This window comes from Nerophis lumbriciformis, linkage group LG16, assembly GCF_033978685.3.
Source record: "Nerophis lumbriciformis linkage group LG16, RoL_Nlum_v2.1, whole genome shotgun sequence".
Taxonomy (NCBI): Eukaryota; Metazoa; Chordata; class Actinopteri; order Syngnathiformes; family Syngnathidae; genus Nerophis; species Nerophis lumbriciformis.
Window position 1 is genome coordinate 27,471,699 of NC_084563.2, and position 15,817 is coordinate 27,487,515.

Consider the following 15,817-nt stretch of genomic DNA (forward strand, 5'->3'; position numbering starts at 1 on the left):
TTAAAAGTAGCATATATTAATGCAGTTTGAAGAAGAATGTTTTAATGTAGACACATAGAATCATCATACTGTTGTGATTATATGCATTAGTGTTCATTCAAGGCTAAGGCAAAATGTACACATATATATGGGGTATCGTGACATGGACTAAAAATAGAGATTTTAATAAAAGGCCATATCGCACAGCCCTACTTAGAATGCGATTGTTTTTAATATATATCCACCATCATGTCTTTTATAAAGATTGTGAACGATAGAAAAATTCCCAAAAAGTGCAGTTCCCCTCTAAATTCCAATGATTAGATTTAAGACTTGAAGTGTATGAGCATGAAGTGATGAAGCCTACTTGGATGAGTCTTCTAAGACAAAGTGAACAGTCCAGTTGTGATGGATTGAATGCCCTGAGAATAAAATGATATGTGCTTACTTGGACTGTGATGAAGCTGTGAGGACTCAGGTGCTTTGTCTTCATGCTCTTCAGTCTTCACAGAGACAACAGTCAGTGGAAACTTGCTGACATCATCCTCCTCCTGCCCTACAACACACTCTCCCTCCTCTTCCTCTTTAATGTGGGTGGGCTGTGGATCATCCTCTTCCTCGTTAATGTGAAGGGGCTGTTGAACGTCTGTTGGGTAAATAAGTCAAAAAGATAAAGAGAGAATAGAAATAGTTTTGGACTGACTGACACTGTTAACACAATGACATTATTCGTGTTCTTTTGTGTGTTGTGTTAAAAGAGTGTAACAAAACAACCAATAAAAACACGGAAATACTTCATTTTGTCCCAGCCACTAAAATTCATTCAAAAGTGAGTACAAAAACAGACTTGGAAATTTAATGAGGAGCACGTTTTTTTTATAAGTACAAAGCAGCATTGATTGAGGCATTCTTAACTTTACACTCACTGATATAAAGTGTGTAAATATTTTATTCTGTATACGGTCTATGACACCTAAACTTTATCTCTAAACTTAACCACAATTTGTGGTGTAGAATGACGTCTGGAACTCAAGATAGTTCCACATGTTTGGGAACGCCACCGACGGATAATCCTTGATATTACTCAACAAATCTTTAGGGATCTATTCCGTTTCATAATTAGATTTTTTTCTCGTATCTGCTTTTCGAAGATCTCGGCCAGGGGTGTTTAAACTAATTTTAGATGGGGGGCCACGTGGAGGAAGATCTACTCCAAGTTGGCCGGACTGGTAAAATCACGGCAAGATAACGTAAAAAATAAAGACAATTGCAGATTGTTTTCTTTGTTTAAAAATAGAACAAACACATTCTGAAAAAGTACACATCATGTTGTTGTTGTTTTTTACATACAATAGTATTCTATCTTTATTTGTCCTTTTTTACACTTTCAGAATCAAGTATGTGATAATGTTCATCAGTCAACTCATTGGTGTTCATTTTCAATCTATCAAGATAAATAAATAATATCAAAATCAAATTACAGGATGTTATTGATGTAGTTTGCTCATTTTCCCCGACTGGTGCGCTAACATCATGTGTTTTAGTTGTGTTTTACATATGTAGCATCATCTACAAAGATACAAAGAATTGCTATTGCGACATCTAGAGGACACATTTAGAACACCAGTTTCTTTCATTCAAAAATGTTGACTCATTTTTGTACTTAGCCATTACTCATCTCGTCTCATTCACTCATTCACACACTAATGGCAGGATCTGCCATGCAAGGCGCTTACCACGACCCATCAGGAGCAAGGGTGAAGTGTCCTGCTCAAGGACACAACAGACGTGACTAGGTTGGTAGAAGGTGGGGATTGAACCAGGAACCCTCAGGCACGGCCACTCTACCAACAGCGCCACTAGCCTTCCACCATCGACCTGCCTCCTAGCCTTCCACCATCGACTTGCCTGCTAGCCTTCCACCATCAACCTGCCTACCAGCCTTCCACCATCGACCTGCCTGCTAGCCTTCCACTATCGACCTGCCTGCTAGCCTTCCACCATCGACCTGCCTACCAGCCTTCCACCATCGACCTGCCTGCTAGCCTTCCACCATCGACCTGCCTGCTAGCCTTCCACCATCGACCTGCCTGCTAGCCTTCCACCATCGACCTGCCTACCAGCCTTCCACCATCGACCTGCCTACTAGCCTTCCATCAACCTGCTGTTTGCCTCCACCCATTGGCTTTGTCTACGGGCTTCCACCCGTCGGCCTTGGTTGCTAGTCTTTAGCCCTGTCTGCTAACATCTTCAAAAGTGGTAAAACAAGTGGAACTTCTCCTCTCACTATGTCACATATTATTATATTGTGTTTTATACTTTTGTGTGGTTTTACTGGTGTCCCAAATGGGTCTGGTCACCCCCACTCACGAGCTATGCTACTTCAAGATGCACAGTTTGACATAATTGATAATTTGACAATTCATCATAATGGCAGCGACAAAATAACCTCGGCCTTATCTCAGTTGAAGATTTCTGTGACTTTGGACAAAACAAAATGGCTGCATACTATGGTAGAGTCCATTCATTCTTATTGTTTCCTTGTTTTGAGAGATCACGTCAACATTAATGCATCCTCCCCTATTGTAACCACTTACTTTCACAGATTAAAGACCGACTCAAGAGATGGTAACTTTAAGCGCAAATGTTTAGTTATATTATTGTTTTTGCTCTCATGAAATGTTGACACTAATCCAGGCCCTGATACACCTGCACAATGTTTTACACCTGCAGATTTTAAAACTAGATCTGGTTTTGGGATTATTCATATCAATGTTCGGAGTATACTCCCTAAACTGGATATGATAAAGATCTGGATAAACTCAACAAATGCTGATATTGTAGTCTTATCTGAAACTTGGCTTAAACAATCTGTGCTTGATACAGATATTTACATTCATGGCTATAATGTCTATCATACTGACCGACAAAGAAAAGGTGGTGGAGTGGCCATATATATTAAGCAGAGGTTTGATGTTAAATTAGTGCTCTCTGAATCAGTAAGTAAAGAACTTGAACTGTTAGCACTTGAAATCGAATTAGCTAGAAATCACCACATTATGGTAGTGGGGTGTTATAGGCCTCCATCTGCCCCTACTAATTCCCTATCTACTCTTGTAATGCTTCTGTCTCAACTGAAATACAATGAAATAGTGATTTAAACTGGGACTGGCTCACATCTGTGTCCGTCTCTTTGAAAGCACAGCGTGAATCTCTAAATTCAACACAATTAATTAACTCAGCTACAAGACCTAATCCTAAATGCCCTCAAAAAGCTACACTCATTGACTTAATTCTAACAAATATGCCCTTCAAATGTGTTGCATCTGGTGTTTTCCCTAATGACGTGAGTGATCATTGTGTGATTGCAGTAGTGCGAGACACAAGGATTCCTAAAAGCAAGCCTCGTCTTCCTGAAAAACATTATATGAAATTATTTGAGACGCAAGCTTTTTTACATTTCATCTTTTTAATTGGGATAGAATTGCTCTTTTTGATAATGTTGAACTGGCTTGGAAATATTTTCACGAAAACTTTTTTGAATATAGTGAACAAACATGCCCCTTTTAGAAAATGTAGAGTTAAAGGACGTGACAATCAGTGGTTTACATCGGACCTGTCAGATGTATTGCATGAGCGTAATGCTGCTTGGGTCAGGGCACGCAAGTCAGGGTTAGAAGCAGATTGGTTGAATTTTAGACAATTAAGAAAACAATTTACCTCCCTCCTTTGGAAAGTCAAAATTAGAATTTTATTCTTCCACAACAACTGAAAACCTCAAACACCCAAAGAAGTTTTGGAAAATCATCAAATCTTTGTCCGCCTGCTGTAATTCAGTCAATCTCCCACCTAGTATACTTGTTGATGGTGTCAGAGTAAGTGACAGAAGAGAAATGGGTAGTCATTATAATGATCATTTTATTAACTCTGGTTTTCTCTATAATTCTGACAACTTTACTGAAGTTCCGCTAACTCCGGAAAGAACCGTTGAAAATACCCAGGTTTTTAACTTTACGCCCTTTACCACAACAGAGGTCATGAGGGCTCTAAAAGAACTTAAACCTAGAAAGCCAGCTGGCTCAGATAAGTTGGAGCCGCTCTTTTTAAAGTTGGCAGCTGAAATTATAGCTGGACCACTGACTCACATTTTTAACTTTACTCGAATTTCAAATAAAATCCCCTTGGATTGGAAATATGCCCTTGTAATCCGCCTATTAAAAGGAGGTGACCCTTCCTAATGTCATGTCTGTGTAATCATGTTTTGTGTTAGTCATGTTTTGTTTAGTTTCTGGCTTTTCACTCCCTTGTCTTGTTTGCATGATTACCCATTAGTTTCACCTGTTCCACGTTTGGACTCATTGTGCACTCTTGTTTGTCACCATAGCAACCATTAGTTTTCACCTGTCACGTCACGCACCTGTTTCACGTTTTGAGTCACGCACCTGTTTTCGTTAATCATGTCTGTGTTATTTAAGCTTTTCATTTTCTGTTGTTCGTCCTGACGACATCACCACATTTATGCTCTGTCCATGCCTGGCACTTCATCCCATGTCCATTCTTCATGCAACTATTTTTGTCCAAGCCAAGTAAGTTTTTGTTCCATGTTTATAGTCTTTTTGTTTTTCATAGTTTGTTCTCCGCCACTGTGCGTGCTTTTCATTTGTACTTTTTTGCTATAGTCTTTTGGTTTCATAGTTTATTCTCCGCCACTGTGCGCGCTTTCATTTATTCCTTTTTTTTGATAATAATAAATAAATCATGTACCTTCATTCCCGTCTCGCCCGAGCCAACTTTCAATCAATCAATCAATCAATCAATCTTTATTCATATAGCCCTAAATCACAAGTGTCTCAAAGGGCTGCACAAGCCACAACGACATCCTCGGTACAAAGCCCACATACGGGCAAGGAAAAACTCACCCCAGTGGGACGTCGATGTGAATGACTATGAGAAACCTTGGAGAGGACCGCATATGTGGGTAACCCCCCCCCCCTCTAGGGGAGACCGAAAGCAATGGATGTCGAGTGGGTCTGACATAATATTGTGAGAGTCCAGTCCATAGTGGATCCAACATAATAGTAAGAGTCCAGTCCATAGTGGGGCCAGCAGGACACCATCCCGAGCGGAGACGGGTCAGCAGCGCAGAGATGTTCCCAGCCGATGCACAGGCGAGCGGTCCACCCCGGGTCCCGACTCTGGACAGCCAGCACTTCATCCATGGCCACCGGACCTGTGCCCCCCCCCCCCCCCCAAGGAAAAGGGGAGCAGAGGAGAAAAGAAAAGAAACGGCAGATCAACTGGTCTAACAGGGGGGCTATTTAAAGGCTAGAGTATACAAATGAGTTTTAAGATGGGACTTAAATGCTTCTACTGAAGTAGCATCTCTAATTGTTACCGGGAGGGCATTCCATAGTACTGGAGCCCGAATAGAAAACGCTCTATAGCCCGCAGACTTTTTTTGGGCTCTGGGAATCACTAATAAGCCGGAGTTCTTTGAACGCAGATTTCTTGCCGGGACATATGGTACAATGCAATCGACAAGATAGGACGGAGCTAGATCGTGTAGTATTTTATACGTAAGTAGTAAAACCTTAAAGTCACATCTTAAGTGCACAGGAAGCCAGTGCAGGTGAGCCAGTATAGGCGTAATATGATCAAACTTTCTTGTTCTTGTCAAAAGTCTAGCAGCCGCATTTTGTACCAACTGTAATTTTTTAATGCTAGACATAGGGAGACCCGAAAATAATACGTTACAGTAGTCGAGACGAGACGTAACGAACGCATGAATAATGATCTCAGCGTCGCTAGTGGATAAAATAGAACGAATTTTAGCGATATTACGGAGATGAAAGAAGGCCGTTTTAGTAACACTCTTAATGTGTGATTCAAACGAGAGAGTTGGGTCGAAGATAATACCCAGATTCTTTACTGATTCGCCTTGTGTAATTGTTTGGTTGTCAAATGTTAAGGTGGTATTATTAAATAAATGTCGGTGTTTAGCAGGACCGATAATCAGCATTTCCGTTTTCTTGGCGTTGAGTTGCAAGAAGTTAGCGGACATCCATTGTTTAATTTCATTAAGACACGCCTCCAGCTGACTACAATCCGGCGTGTTGGTCAGCTTTAGGGGCATGTAGAGTTGGGTGTCATCAGCATAACAATGAAAGCTAACACCGTATTTGCGTATGATGTCGCCTAGCGGCAGCATGTAAATACTAAAGAGTGCAGGGCCAAGAACCGAACCCTGAGGGACTCCGCACGTTACCTTAACATAGTCCGAGGTCACATTATTATGGGAGACGCATTGCATCCTGTCAGTAAGATAAGAGTTAAACCACGACAAAGCTAAGTCTGACATACCAATACGTGTTTTGATACGCTCTAATAAAATATAATGATCGACGGTATCGAAAGCAGCGCTAAGATCAAGAAGCAGCAACATAGATGACGCATCAGAATCCATCGTTAGCAGTAGATCATTAGTCATTTTTGCGAGGGCTGTCTCCGTAGAGTGATTTGCCCTGAAACCGGATTGAAAAGGTTCACAGAGATTGTTAGACACTAAGTGTTCATTTAGCTGCTGTGCGACAATTTTTTCGAGGATTTTCGAAATAAAGGGAAGGTGGGACACCGGTCGGTAGTTTACCATGAGGTCAGGATCAAGGTTAGGTCTTTTGAGCAGAGGATGAATAACCGCTTTCTTGAATGCTAGGGGAACAGTGCCAGAGGAAAGTGATAAGTTTATAATATTTAGCACTGATGGACCTAATAATACAAAAAGCTCCTTGATAAGTTTCCCAGGAAGTGGGTCAAGTAAACATGTTGTTTGTTTTATCCCACTTACACGCTGTAATAGTTCCTCTAATGTTATTTCATCAAAAAGAGAGAGACTATTTTGTATTGCAGTATCCGTCGTAGATACAGTTGTATCTGTGTTCATAGAACCCAGTTGTAGCTGGGATGCGTTGTCTTTAATCTCCTTTCTAATGAGTTCAATTTTCTTATTAAAGAAATTCATAAAGTCATCTGCCGAGTGGGTGGAGCTATTGGGAGGAGTCCCTTGTTGGGTTACCGATGCTACTGTACTAAACAAAAATTTAGGGTCGTTTTTGTTGAGGCGGATGAGATTTGAGTAATATTTAGCTTTAGCTAAGGTAAGCATGCGTTTATACGATATTAAACTATCACTCCATGCTTGATGGAAAACCTCAAGCTTGGTCGCGCGCCATTTGCGTTCCAACTTTCTACATGATAATTTATGAGCTCTGGTTTCCTCTGTAAACCATGGGGTGCGCCTTTTAGGGGCCCTTTTTTGTTTTAGCGGTGCTATACTATCAATGGTTTTGCGCAGGGCATTGTCAAAGTTGTTAGTGAGGTAATCAATAGAGCCGACATAATTTGGGAATGGTGCCATTACCGAAGGCAGTAGGTCAGCAAGAGTCATCGTTGTGGCAGCATTAATGTTGCGGCCGCTATAGCAGTTATTATTATTATTAGTTTGTTGACAATGAGTCAGAACTTCGAATTTTATAAGGTAATGATCGGACATTACTTTAGTATACGGGAGTACCATAACTTTGGAGGTGGTGACACCCCTGACCAGCACTAGATCTATCGTATTGCCGTTGCGATGCGTAGGTTCATTTATTATTTGTGTAAGACCACAGCTATCAATTATAGTCTGGAGCGCCACGCACTGAGGGTCCGATGGGGTATTCATATGGATATTAAAGTCCCCCATTATGATTATATTGTCTGCGTGCGTCACTAGATCAGCAACGAACTCTGAGAATTCATTAATAAAGTCCGAGTAGGGCCCTGGGGGGCGGTAGATAACAGCCATATCGAGAGGCAGCGGTGCGACAGACCTCATAGTAAGCACCTCAAACGATTTGTATTTATTATTTAGGTTAGGGGTAAGGTTAAAGTTTTCATTGTATATTAGTGCGACCCCCCCACCCCTTTTAAGGGGACGGGCAATATGCGCATTCGTATAGTTAGGAGGAGATGCCTCATTTAGGGCAAAAAATTTGTCTGGTTTGAGCCAGGTTTCGCTAAGACCAATGACGTTCAGATTGTTGTCTCTAATGACCTCATTAACTAATAACGTTTTGGGAGACAATGATCTTATGTTTAAAAAGCCCATATTATAAGTATTGGGCTGTTTTGACGAGTTTTTGTTTAAATTATCCGTAGTAGAAATATTAATAATGTTGCGTTTATTATACGTAGTGCACTTTAAATAGTTTCGACCATATCTAGGAATTGATACGACGGGAATTTTCAGATTGTTTGCTTGATGCTGCGATCGACTGAACGCATCATGATTTGCCACCTCAGTAGAATGCATATCTACCCCGGACACATTCACAACAGAAAACACATTATGTGAGTTGTGTGTTATTCTAAGAAAATTGCTATGCGTACAGGAATTATCCAGCCTGGTGCTGGCTAGTTATAGCTTAACTGACTCCTCACCCGGACTAGCAGGCTCTGTAATTGCCTGTGACCGGGCTTGCTCTAGTGTAGTTAGTCAAATGTGACTTAAACAGTAGTCTATGTTCTTAGACAGGATGATGGCGCCTTCCTGGTTAGGGTGAAGGCGCCATCATCCTGTCTAAGAACATAGACTGCTGTTTAAGTCACATTTGACTAACTACACTAGAGCAAGCCCGGTCACAGGCAATTACAGAGCCTACTTTCCGTTGCATCCCGGAAAAGCACACACCCAAGACCCAGTCATGACACCTAAATGATTACAGACCTATCTCTAAACTCTCTGTTCTGGCAAAAGTGCTTGAATCCCTTATCAGTGAACAGATACAATACTTTTTGGACACCAACTTTATTATGTCACCATTTCAGTCAGGTTTTGGCAGAAACCACAGTACTGTTACTGCTGCTATGAAGTTTATAAATGATGTAACTGAAGCTCTTGACAAGAAGCAGTGCTGTCTGTCCGTCTTTATTGACTTTTCAAAGGCATTTGATACTGTTGATCATGTCATTTTAATCAAACGTCTTTCAGCTATTGGTTTTTCTCAGCAAGCAGTTGGATGGTTTGCAAATGACCTCACAAGCAGAACTCAGGCTGTTCAGATAGAAGGTTCCTTCTCGGACGTACTGCAAGTGAAAAAGGGTGTCCCTCAAGGTTCTGTGTTGGGCCCATTATTAATTATTAATTAATAATCTTGGACAGAATATTCCGAACTCAACTTTCCATTCCTACGCTGATGATACTGTCATATACTGCACAGCACCCACTCCTGCTGAGGCCTTTAAATATCTACAACAAGCATTTGACAGAGTACAAAAACAACTTTGCTATCTTCAACTGCTTTTAAATGCAGAGAAAACAAAGTGTATGTTCTTTACCACATCAAAAACTGTATAAGATCAGCACTGTGTGAGAACATTTTAACAAGAAATGGGCAACACATTGTGTTAGTATCTGCTTTTAAATATTTAGGATTTTTAATTGATGACCACTTGAGTTTTAAGGAGCACATTCAGTATGTTGTAAAAAAAAAAACTGAAACTTTTACTGGGATTTTATTATAGAAACAAGTCTTGCTTTTCTTTTACTGTGAAACAGAAATTGGTGGAAACAACCTTTTTACCTGTTATTGACTATGGAGATGTGTTGTACATGAATGCTACTGCTGGTTGTCTCCACAAGCTGGATAGTGTGTACCACGGGACACTGAGATTCATCACCAACTTACTCAACATTGTGTGTTGTACTCAATGGTTAACTTACTCACCATTGTGTGTTATACTCAATGGTTAACTTACTCACCATTGTGTGTTATACTCAATGGTTAACTGGACATCTTTATGTGCTCGACGCCTCAATCATTGGTATGTGTTCATTTACAAAACCATTCTGGGTATCACCCCATCTTATCCGTCTTGTCTTTTAACAAAAAAACAAGGAAGTCACAATCTTTTTTCAATGAATGTTCTGCAATTTGTCGTCCCCAAAGTAAGAACTGAACTGGGCAAGAAACCATTTGGGTTTTCAGCAGCGAAGGCTTGGAATAACCTACAATCCAATATTCAACTTCAAACCCTTGTTACATTGAATGAGTTTAAAGCTTCTGTCAAAGGATTGCAGTCTACCTTGTCTGTATGCACATGTGTTGTGTCAGCAAGTTTTAATGTTGTAAATGTCATGTTTCATGTGTTGTTTACTGTTTACCTTGTCTGTATGCACATGTGTTATGTCAGCAGGTTTTAATTTTGTACATTTGATGTTTTATGTGTTGTTTACTGTTTTTAATGTAACCTTGCTGCTGCCCTCTTGGCCAGGTCTCCCTTAGAAAAGAGATCTTTGATCTCAATGGGATTTTTACCTGGTTAAATAAAGAAAAGAAAAAAAAAAAGAAAAAAAACAGCTGTTTATTTGAAGTCTTAAAGAAGTCAACTATGTGTGCAGTGCAAGGTGAAATGCAGTTATGTCATCTTCTTGACAATAACACACACATCAATCTTTTGCGTGTTGTTGCTTCCTTATTTGTCATTATTCAAAGCTGATTTTAATGTGTAGCAGCGGCAGCTGAACTCAATGTGACAACATGTCATAGTTACGTCAGTCAGCTGGAATTAAAAATACAAATAGTTGTGTCGTTAGTCCAGTATCTTCACGGTCCTCATGGACGACATAATTAGGAACCAGTACTAAAAAAAATGGTACGTGGTATACATCCCTAATCTTCACCACTAAAGCTTTGAAATACGCTGACATGTGTGCTGCTAAAGGTAAATAAACAGTAGCCATATTGAATGTTTACCTTCATTTGACCACGTGAGGTAAGAAGGACGGCCTCTAGGTCACATGGTTACACCCCAGCAATTATACTGTTGATGATTGATGAGCATTCATTTTTAAATGGTGGTGTTAAAAAGCAAGTATATCTCCATCTTTAGTCATAAATGTGGCCCCCGGATGAACATGTGTCACAAACATTGTATTAGATGATATGTGGATGTTGTGCTTACTTGGATTGTGATGAAGCTGTGAGGACTCAGGTGCTTTGTCTTCATGCTCTTCAGTCTTCACAGAGACAACAGTCAGTGGAAACTTGCTGACATCATCCTCCTCCTGCCCTACAGGACACTCTCCCTCCACATCCTCTTTAAAATAAGGGGGCTGTGGATCCTCCTTGTCCCCTTTAAAATGTGAGGGCTGTGGATCCTCGAAAGTGAAACTGTCCCCCTGTAGATGAGGGAGACATTCTTCTTGGTGTCCAATCAGCTGATGGATGTCTACAGGACACAAACAAAACACATTTAACTCCTACCTGCTAAATATTAAATTGTACATGAAATATAGGGCTGTGGCTATTGAACATTTTATTAGTAAAGTGTTATACTGGAAATGTTTTCGATTAATCTGGATAAAACATAGTGCTGCTTGGTTAAAGAGGATCATTATCACAATTTCAGAAGGGTTAAAACCATTAAAAATCAGTTCCCAGTGGCTTATTTTATTTTTCGAAGTTTTTTTCAAAATTTTACCCATCACGCAATATCCCTAAAAAAAAGCTTCAAAGTGCCAGATTTTAACCATTGTTATATACACCTGTCCATTTTCCTGTGACGTCACATAGTGATGCCAATACAAACAAACATGGCGGATAGAACAGCAAGTTTATAGCAACATTAGCTCGGATTCAGACTCGGATTTCAGCGGCTTAAGCGATTCAACAGATTACGCATGTATTGAAACGGATGGTTGTAGTGTGGAGGCAGGTAGCGAAAATGAAATTGAAGAAGAAACTGAAGCTATTGAGCCATATCGTTTGGAATCGTATGCAAGCGAAACCGACGAAAACGACAGGACAGCCAGCGACACGGGAGAAAGCGAGGACGAATTCGGCGATCGCCTTCTAACCAACGATTGGTATGTGTTTGTTTGGCATTAAAGGAAACGAACAACTATGAACTAGGTTTACAGCATATGAAATACATTTGGCAACAACATGCACTTTGAGAGTGCAGACAGCCCAGTTTTCATCAATTAATATATTCTGTAGACATACCCTAATCCGCTCTCTTTTCCTGGGGGTCTGGCGGCAGATTTCTTTGACTTTATCGTTGGAAATGCATCTGCTTTGAGTGTCGCAAGATATCCACACATTCTTGCCATCTCTGTCGTAGCATAGCTTTCGTCTGTAAAGTGTGCGGAACAAACGTCCAATATCTTGCCACTTTTGCATCTTTGGGCCACTGGTGCAACTTGAATCCGTCCCTGTTCGTGTTGTTACACCCTCCGACAACACACCGACGAGGCATGATGTCTCCAATGTACGGAAAACAGTCGAAAAAACGGAAAATAACAGAGCTGATTTGACTCGGTGTTTGTAATGTGTTTGAGAAAATGGCGGATTGCTTCCCGCTGTGACGTCATCGCTTCGAGAGCGAATAACAGAAAGGCGTTTAATTCGCCAAAATTCAGCCATTTAGAGTTCGGAAATCGGTTAAAAAAATATATGGTCTTTTTTCTGCAACATCAAGGTATATATTGACGCTTACATAGGTCTGGTGATAATGTTCCCCTTTAAAGACACATTTAAGCGACTTTAAGACATTTCACTTAATAATGAACGCCAATTGGTTTGAGATGGTATGAGATCAAGATGTCATCTGTAGATCAGGCTTTGTTTTTTCCACAATCACTGCCACGTTAAAAAGTCAAAGTACCAATGATGGTCACACACACACTAGGTGTGGCCAGATTGTTCTCTGCATTTGACCCATTAACCTTGATCACCCCCTGGGAGGTGAGGGGAGCAGTGAGCAGCAGCAGTGCAATAACTTTTATGGTGATTTAACTCCTACTTCCAACCTTTGATGCTGAGTGCCAAGCAGGGAGGTAATGGGTCCCATTTTTATAGTCTTTGGTATGACTCAATCGGGGTTTGAACTCACAACCTAGTAGTCAGCATGCACACTACATCGAGTAGGTCGATGTAGTAGGTGTTGTAGTAGGTCAGGGGTCGGCAACCTGCGGCTCCAAAGCCGCATGCGGCTCTTTGATCACTCTGATGCGGCTCAGCTGCATACTTGCTGACCCTCCCAATTTTTCCGGGAGACTTCCGGATTTCAGTGCCTCTCCCGGAGCAAACATTCCCCGATTTTCACCCGGACAACAACATTGAGGGCGTGCCGTGATGGCACTGCCTTTAGCGTCCTCTACGACCTGTCGTGGCGTCCGCTTTTTCACCATACTATCTGCGTGCCGGCCCAGTCACATGTTGTATGCGGCCTCTGCTTACACACGTAAGTGACTGCAAGGCATACTTGGTCAACAGCCATACAGGTCACACTGAGGGTGGCCGTATAAAACAACTTTAACACTGTTACTAATATGCGCCACACTGTGAACCCACACCAAACAAGAATGACAAACACATTTCGGGAGAACATCCGCACTGTAACACAACATAAAAACAACAGAACAAATACCCAGAATCCCATGCAGCCCTAACTCTTCCGGGCTACATTATACACCCCCGCTACCACCAAACCCCACCCACCTCAACCGACGTGGGGGGGGGTGTATAATGTAGCCCGGAAGAGTTAGGGCTGCATGGGATTCTGGGTATTTGTTCTGTTGTGTTTATGTTGTGTTACAATGCGGATGTTCTCCCAAAATGTGTTTGTCATTCTTGTTTGGTGTGGGTTCACAGTGTGGCGAATATTTGTAACAGTATTAAAGTTGTGTATACGGCCACCCTCAGTGTGACCTGTATGGCTGTTGACCAAATATGCATTGCAGTCACTCATGTGTGTCTGCAGAAGCCGCATACAACATGTAACTGGGCTGGCACGCTGCATATACAGGTTGTAGAGGGCGCTAAAGGCAGTGCCATCACGGCACGCCCTTTATACTGTTGTTAGGGTGAAAATCAGCAGACATTCGTGAGAATAGTTACCCTGAAATTCGGGAGTCTCCCGGAAAAATCGGGAGGGTTGGCAAGTGTGATGCTGTCAAGCAGCATTCATATAAAACTTGTGGGCCACACTAACATTACATTTTCATATTAAGGTACGGGCCGCGTGTCTGAGACCCCTGGTTTATACATAGCACAAAGCAAAAAAAAACTTTGTATGCAGTGTTATTTCATTTTAAATTTCAAAAGAGTTTTGTGGCTCCCATTGTTTTCTTTAATTTGTGAAACGGGTCAAAATGGCTCTTTGAGTGGTAAAGGTTGCCGACCCCTGTAGTAGGTTAATGGCTGGACCAATATGAAGGAAATAACAGGTCAGTATAGCTTTTACACACATAAATAACTTGTCAAACCTGCCAGCTAGCAGGCTAGGTTTACAGCGTCAGTTACCATGGTAACTGACTCTGACTTTGTCTTACCTTTCTTATTTATATACTCAGGAGTTTGCACTTAACCTGCTCTCTGGAATATTCCCCCGGTGACTGTGTGAGTTTTGTGTAAACATGTTGATACACTTTGTTACAAACTGAGAGGAACATCAACCTCTCATAAATATTGTGTGTCTGAAACTGTCTCGTTTTTATGAACAACATAAAACAATCAGTGCATCATCCTCACATGACATTTCATCTTCCTATATACAATCTATTGAAGAAAAGTGTTAATAATAAATATAAAGTTAGTAAAGATGTGAGAGTAAGAAGTAAACAAACCTGTATTGTGTAACACAACTTGATGTTTTTCAAGTTGTCGCTTCTTCTCCTCTTTTGTTGGACAAAGTTCCTCCTCGTACTCTGCTATGGTTCTTTCGCACATTTTCACACAATCACAACACTTTACACTCACACTTGATCTCTGCTTAGCGATGTGTTTTCATCACTTCCGCCTCTCTTTGTTAGCAGCTAACAAGCTAAGCTAACTAGCAAGCTAAGCTAGCTGGAGAAGCATCAAAGTGCGCTCAGACTAATATACAAACAGTTAGTATTACTCTATTTAATAGAGTGTAATAAAGGACATATATGTGTACATGGACGCACAGATTAAGAACACTGAACTGTGACGACTGCAATAACGTCTTCACCGTCAGACGCCAATTGTTTTATCCTCGCCCTGTTTTCTTCGCGCGCAGTCTTGTCAGATCTCGCGAGAGAAACAAGTATCACTCTTCCAGAAACAAGTAACCAGCTCTTAATATGAGCTTATATTTATACATTGTATTTATTTACTCTAACCAACTATGAAATGATATAACATATATACAATGTGCTTCTGTCAGCAGCTACACTTTTCCTAGCTAAGAGTTTCCCGCTTGTCTCCAACCCTTCCCCCATGCATTCCTGAGCTAAGATAAAAGGTGACACTCTCCTGTAAACAGACGGCCTTTGTCTTTTGAGGCCTCCAATAAATACTAAAAAAAAAGGTTTTCTCTGAGCATTTCTTATTAAATAGATTATTACATTGTAAAACAACAGACACTTTACTTTTGCTTGTCCTTATGTCCCTGCAAGATGATGTTATGTTTTGGACGCATGGCTGCAATGGTTGTGATCTCTCGGATGCAGAATTTTACACCAGTAAAACCAGCAAACCAGTAATTATAGTCTGCACATTGTGTTGTTGTTGAATGATATTTATCTGATTTAAAGTCAAATACAGTTTATATACTTGTCTGTCTATCTGTGTTGGCCCTGCGATGAGGTGGCGACTTGTCCAGGGTGTACCCCGCCTTCCGCCCAAATGCAGCTGAGGTAGGCTCCAGCACCCCCGCGACCCAAAAGGGACACGCGGTAGGTAAATGGATGGATGGATCATTTGTTGCCGTGCTTTTTTGTGTAGACACCATGAAAACATACATTTAGAATGAATCGTTCATGACTTGCCCA

General features: G+C 41.0%; 1 protein-coding gene across 1 annotated transcript; it reads right to left on the reverse strand.

Annotated features, from left to right (window-relative positions):
- Positions 1-359: 359 nt before the first annotated feature.
- LOC133617406 (uncharacterized) lies at positions 360-15,021 on the reverse strand. Its single transcript, XM_061977347.2, has 3 exons — positions 14,648-15,021; positions 10,981-11,247; positions 360-625 (listed from the first exon to the last, which is right to left on the reverse strand). Exons 1-3 carry the CDS (start codon positions 14,748-14,750, stop codon positions 360-362), a joined length of 636 nt encoding a protein of 211 aa, XP_061833331.1. The 5' UTR covers positions 14,751-15,021.
- Positions 15,022-15,817: the final 796 nt, after the last annotated feature.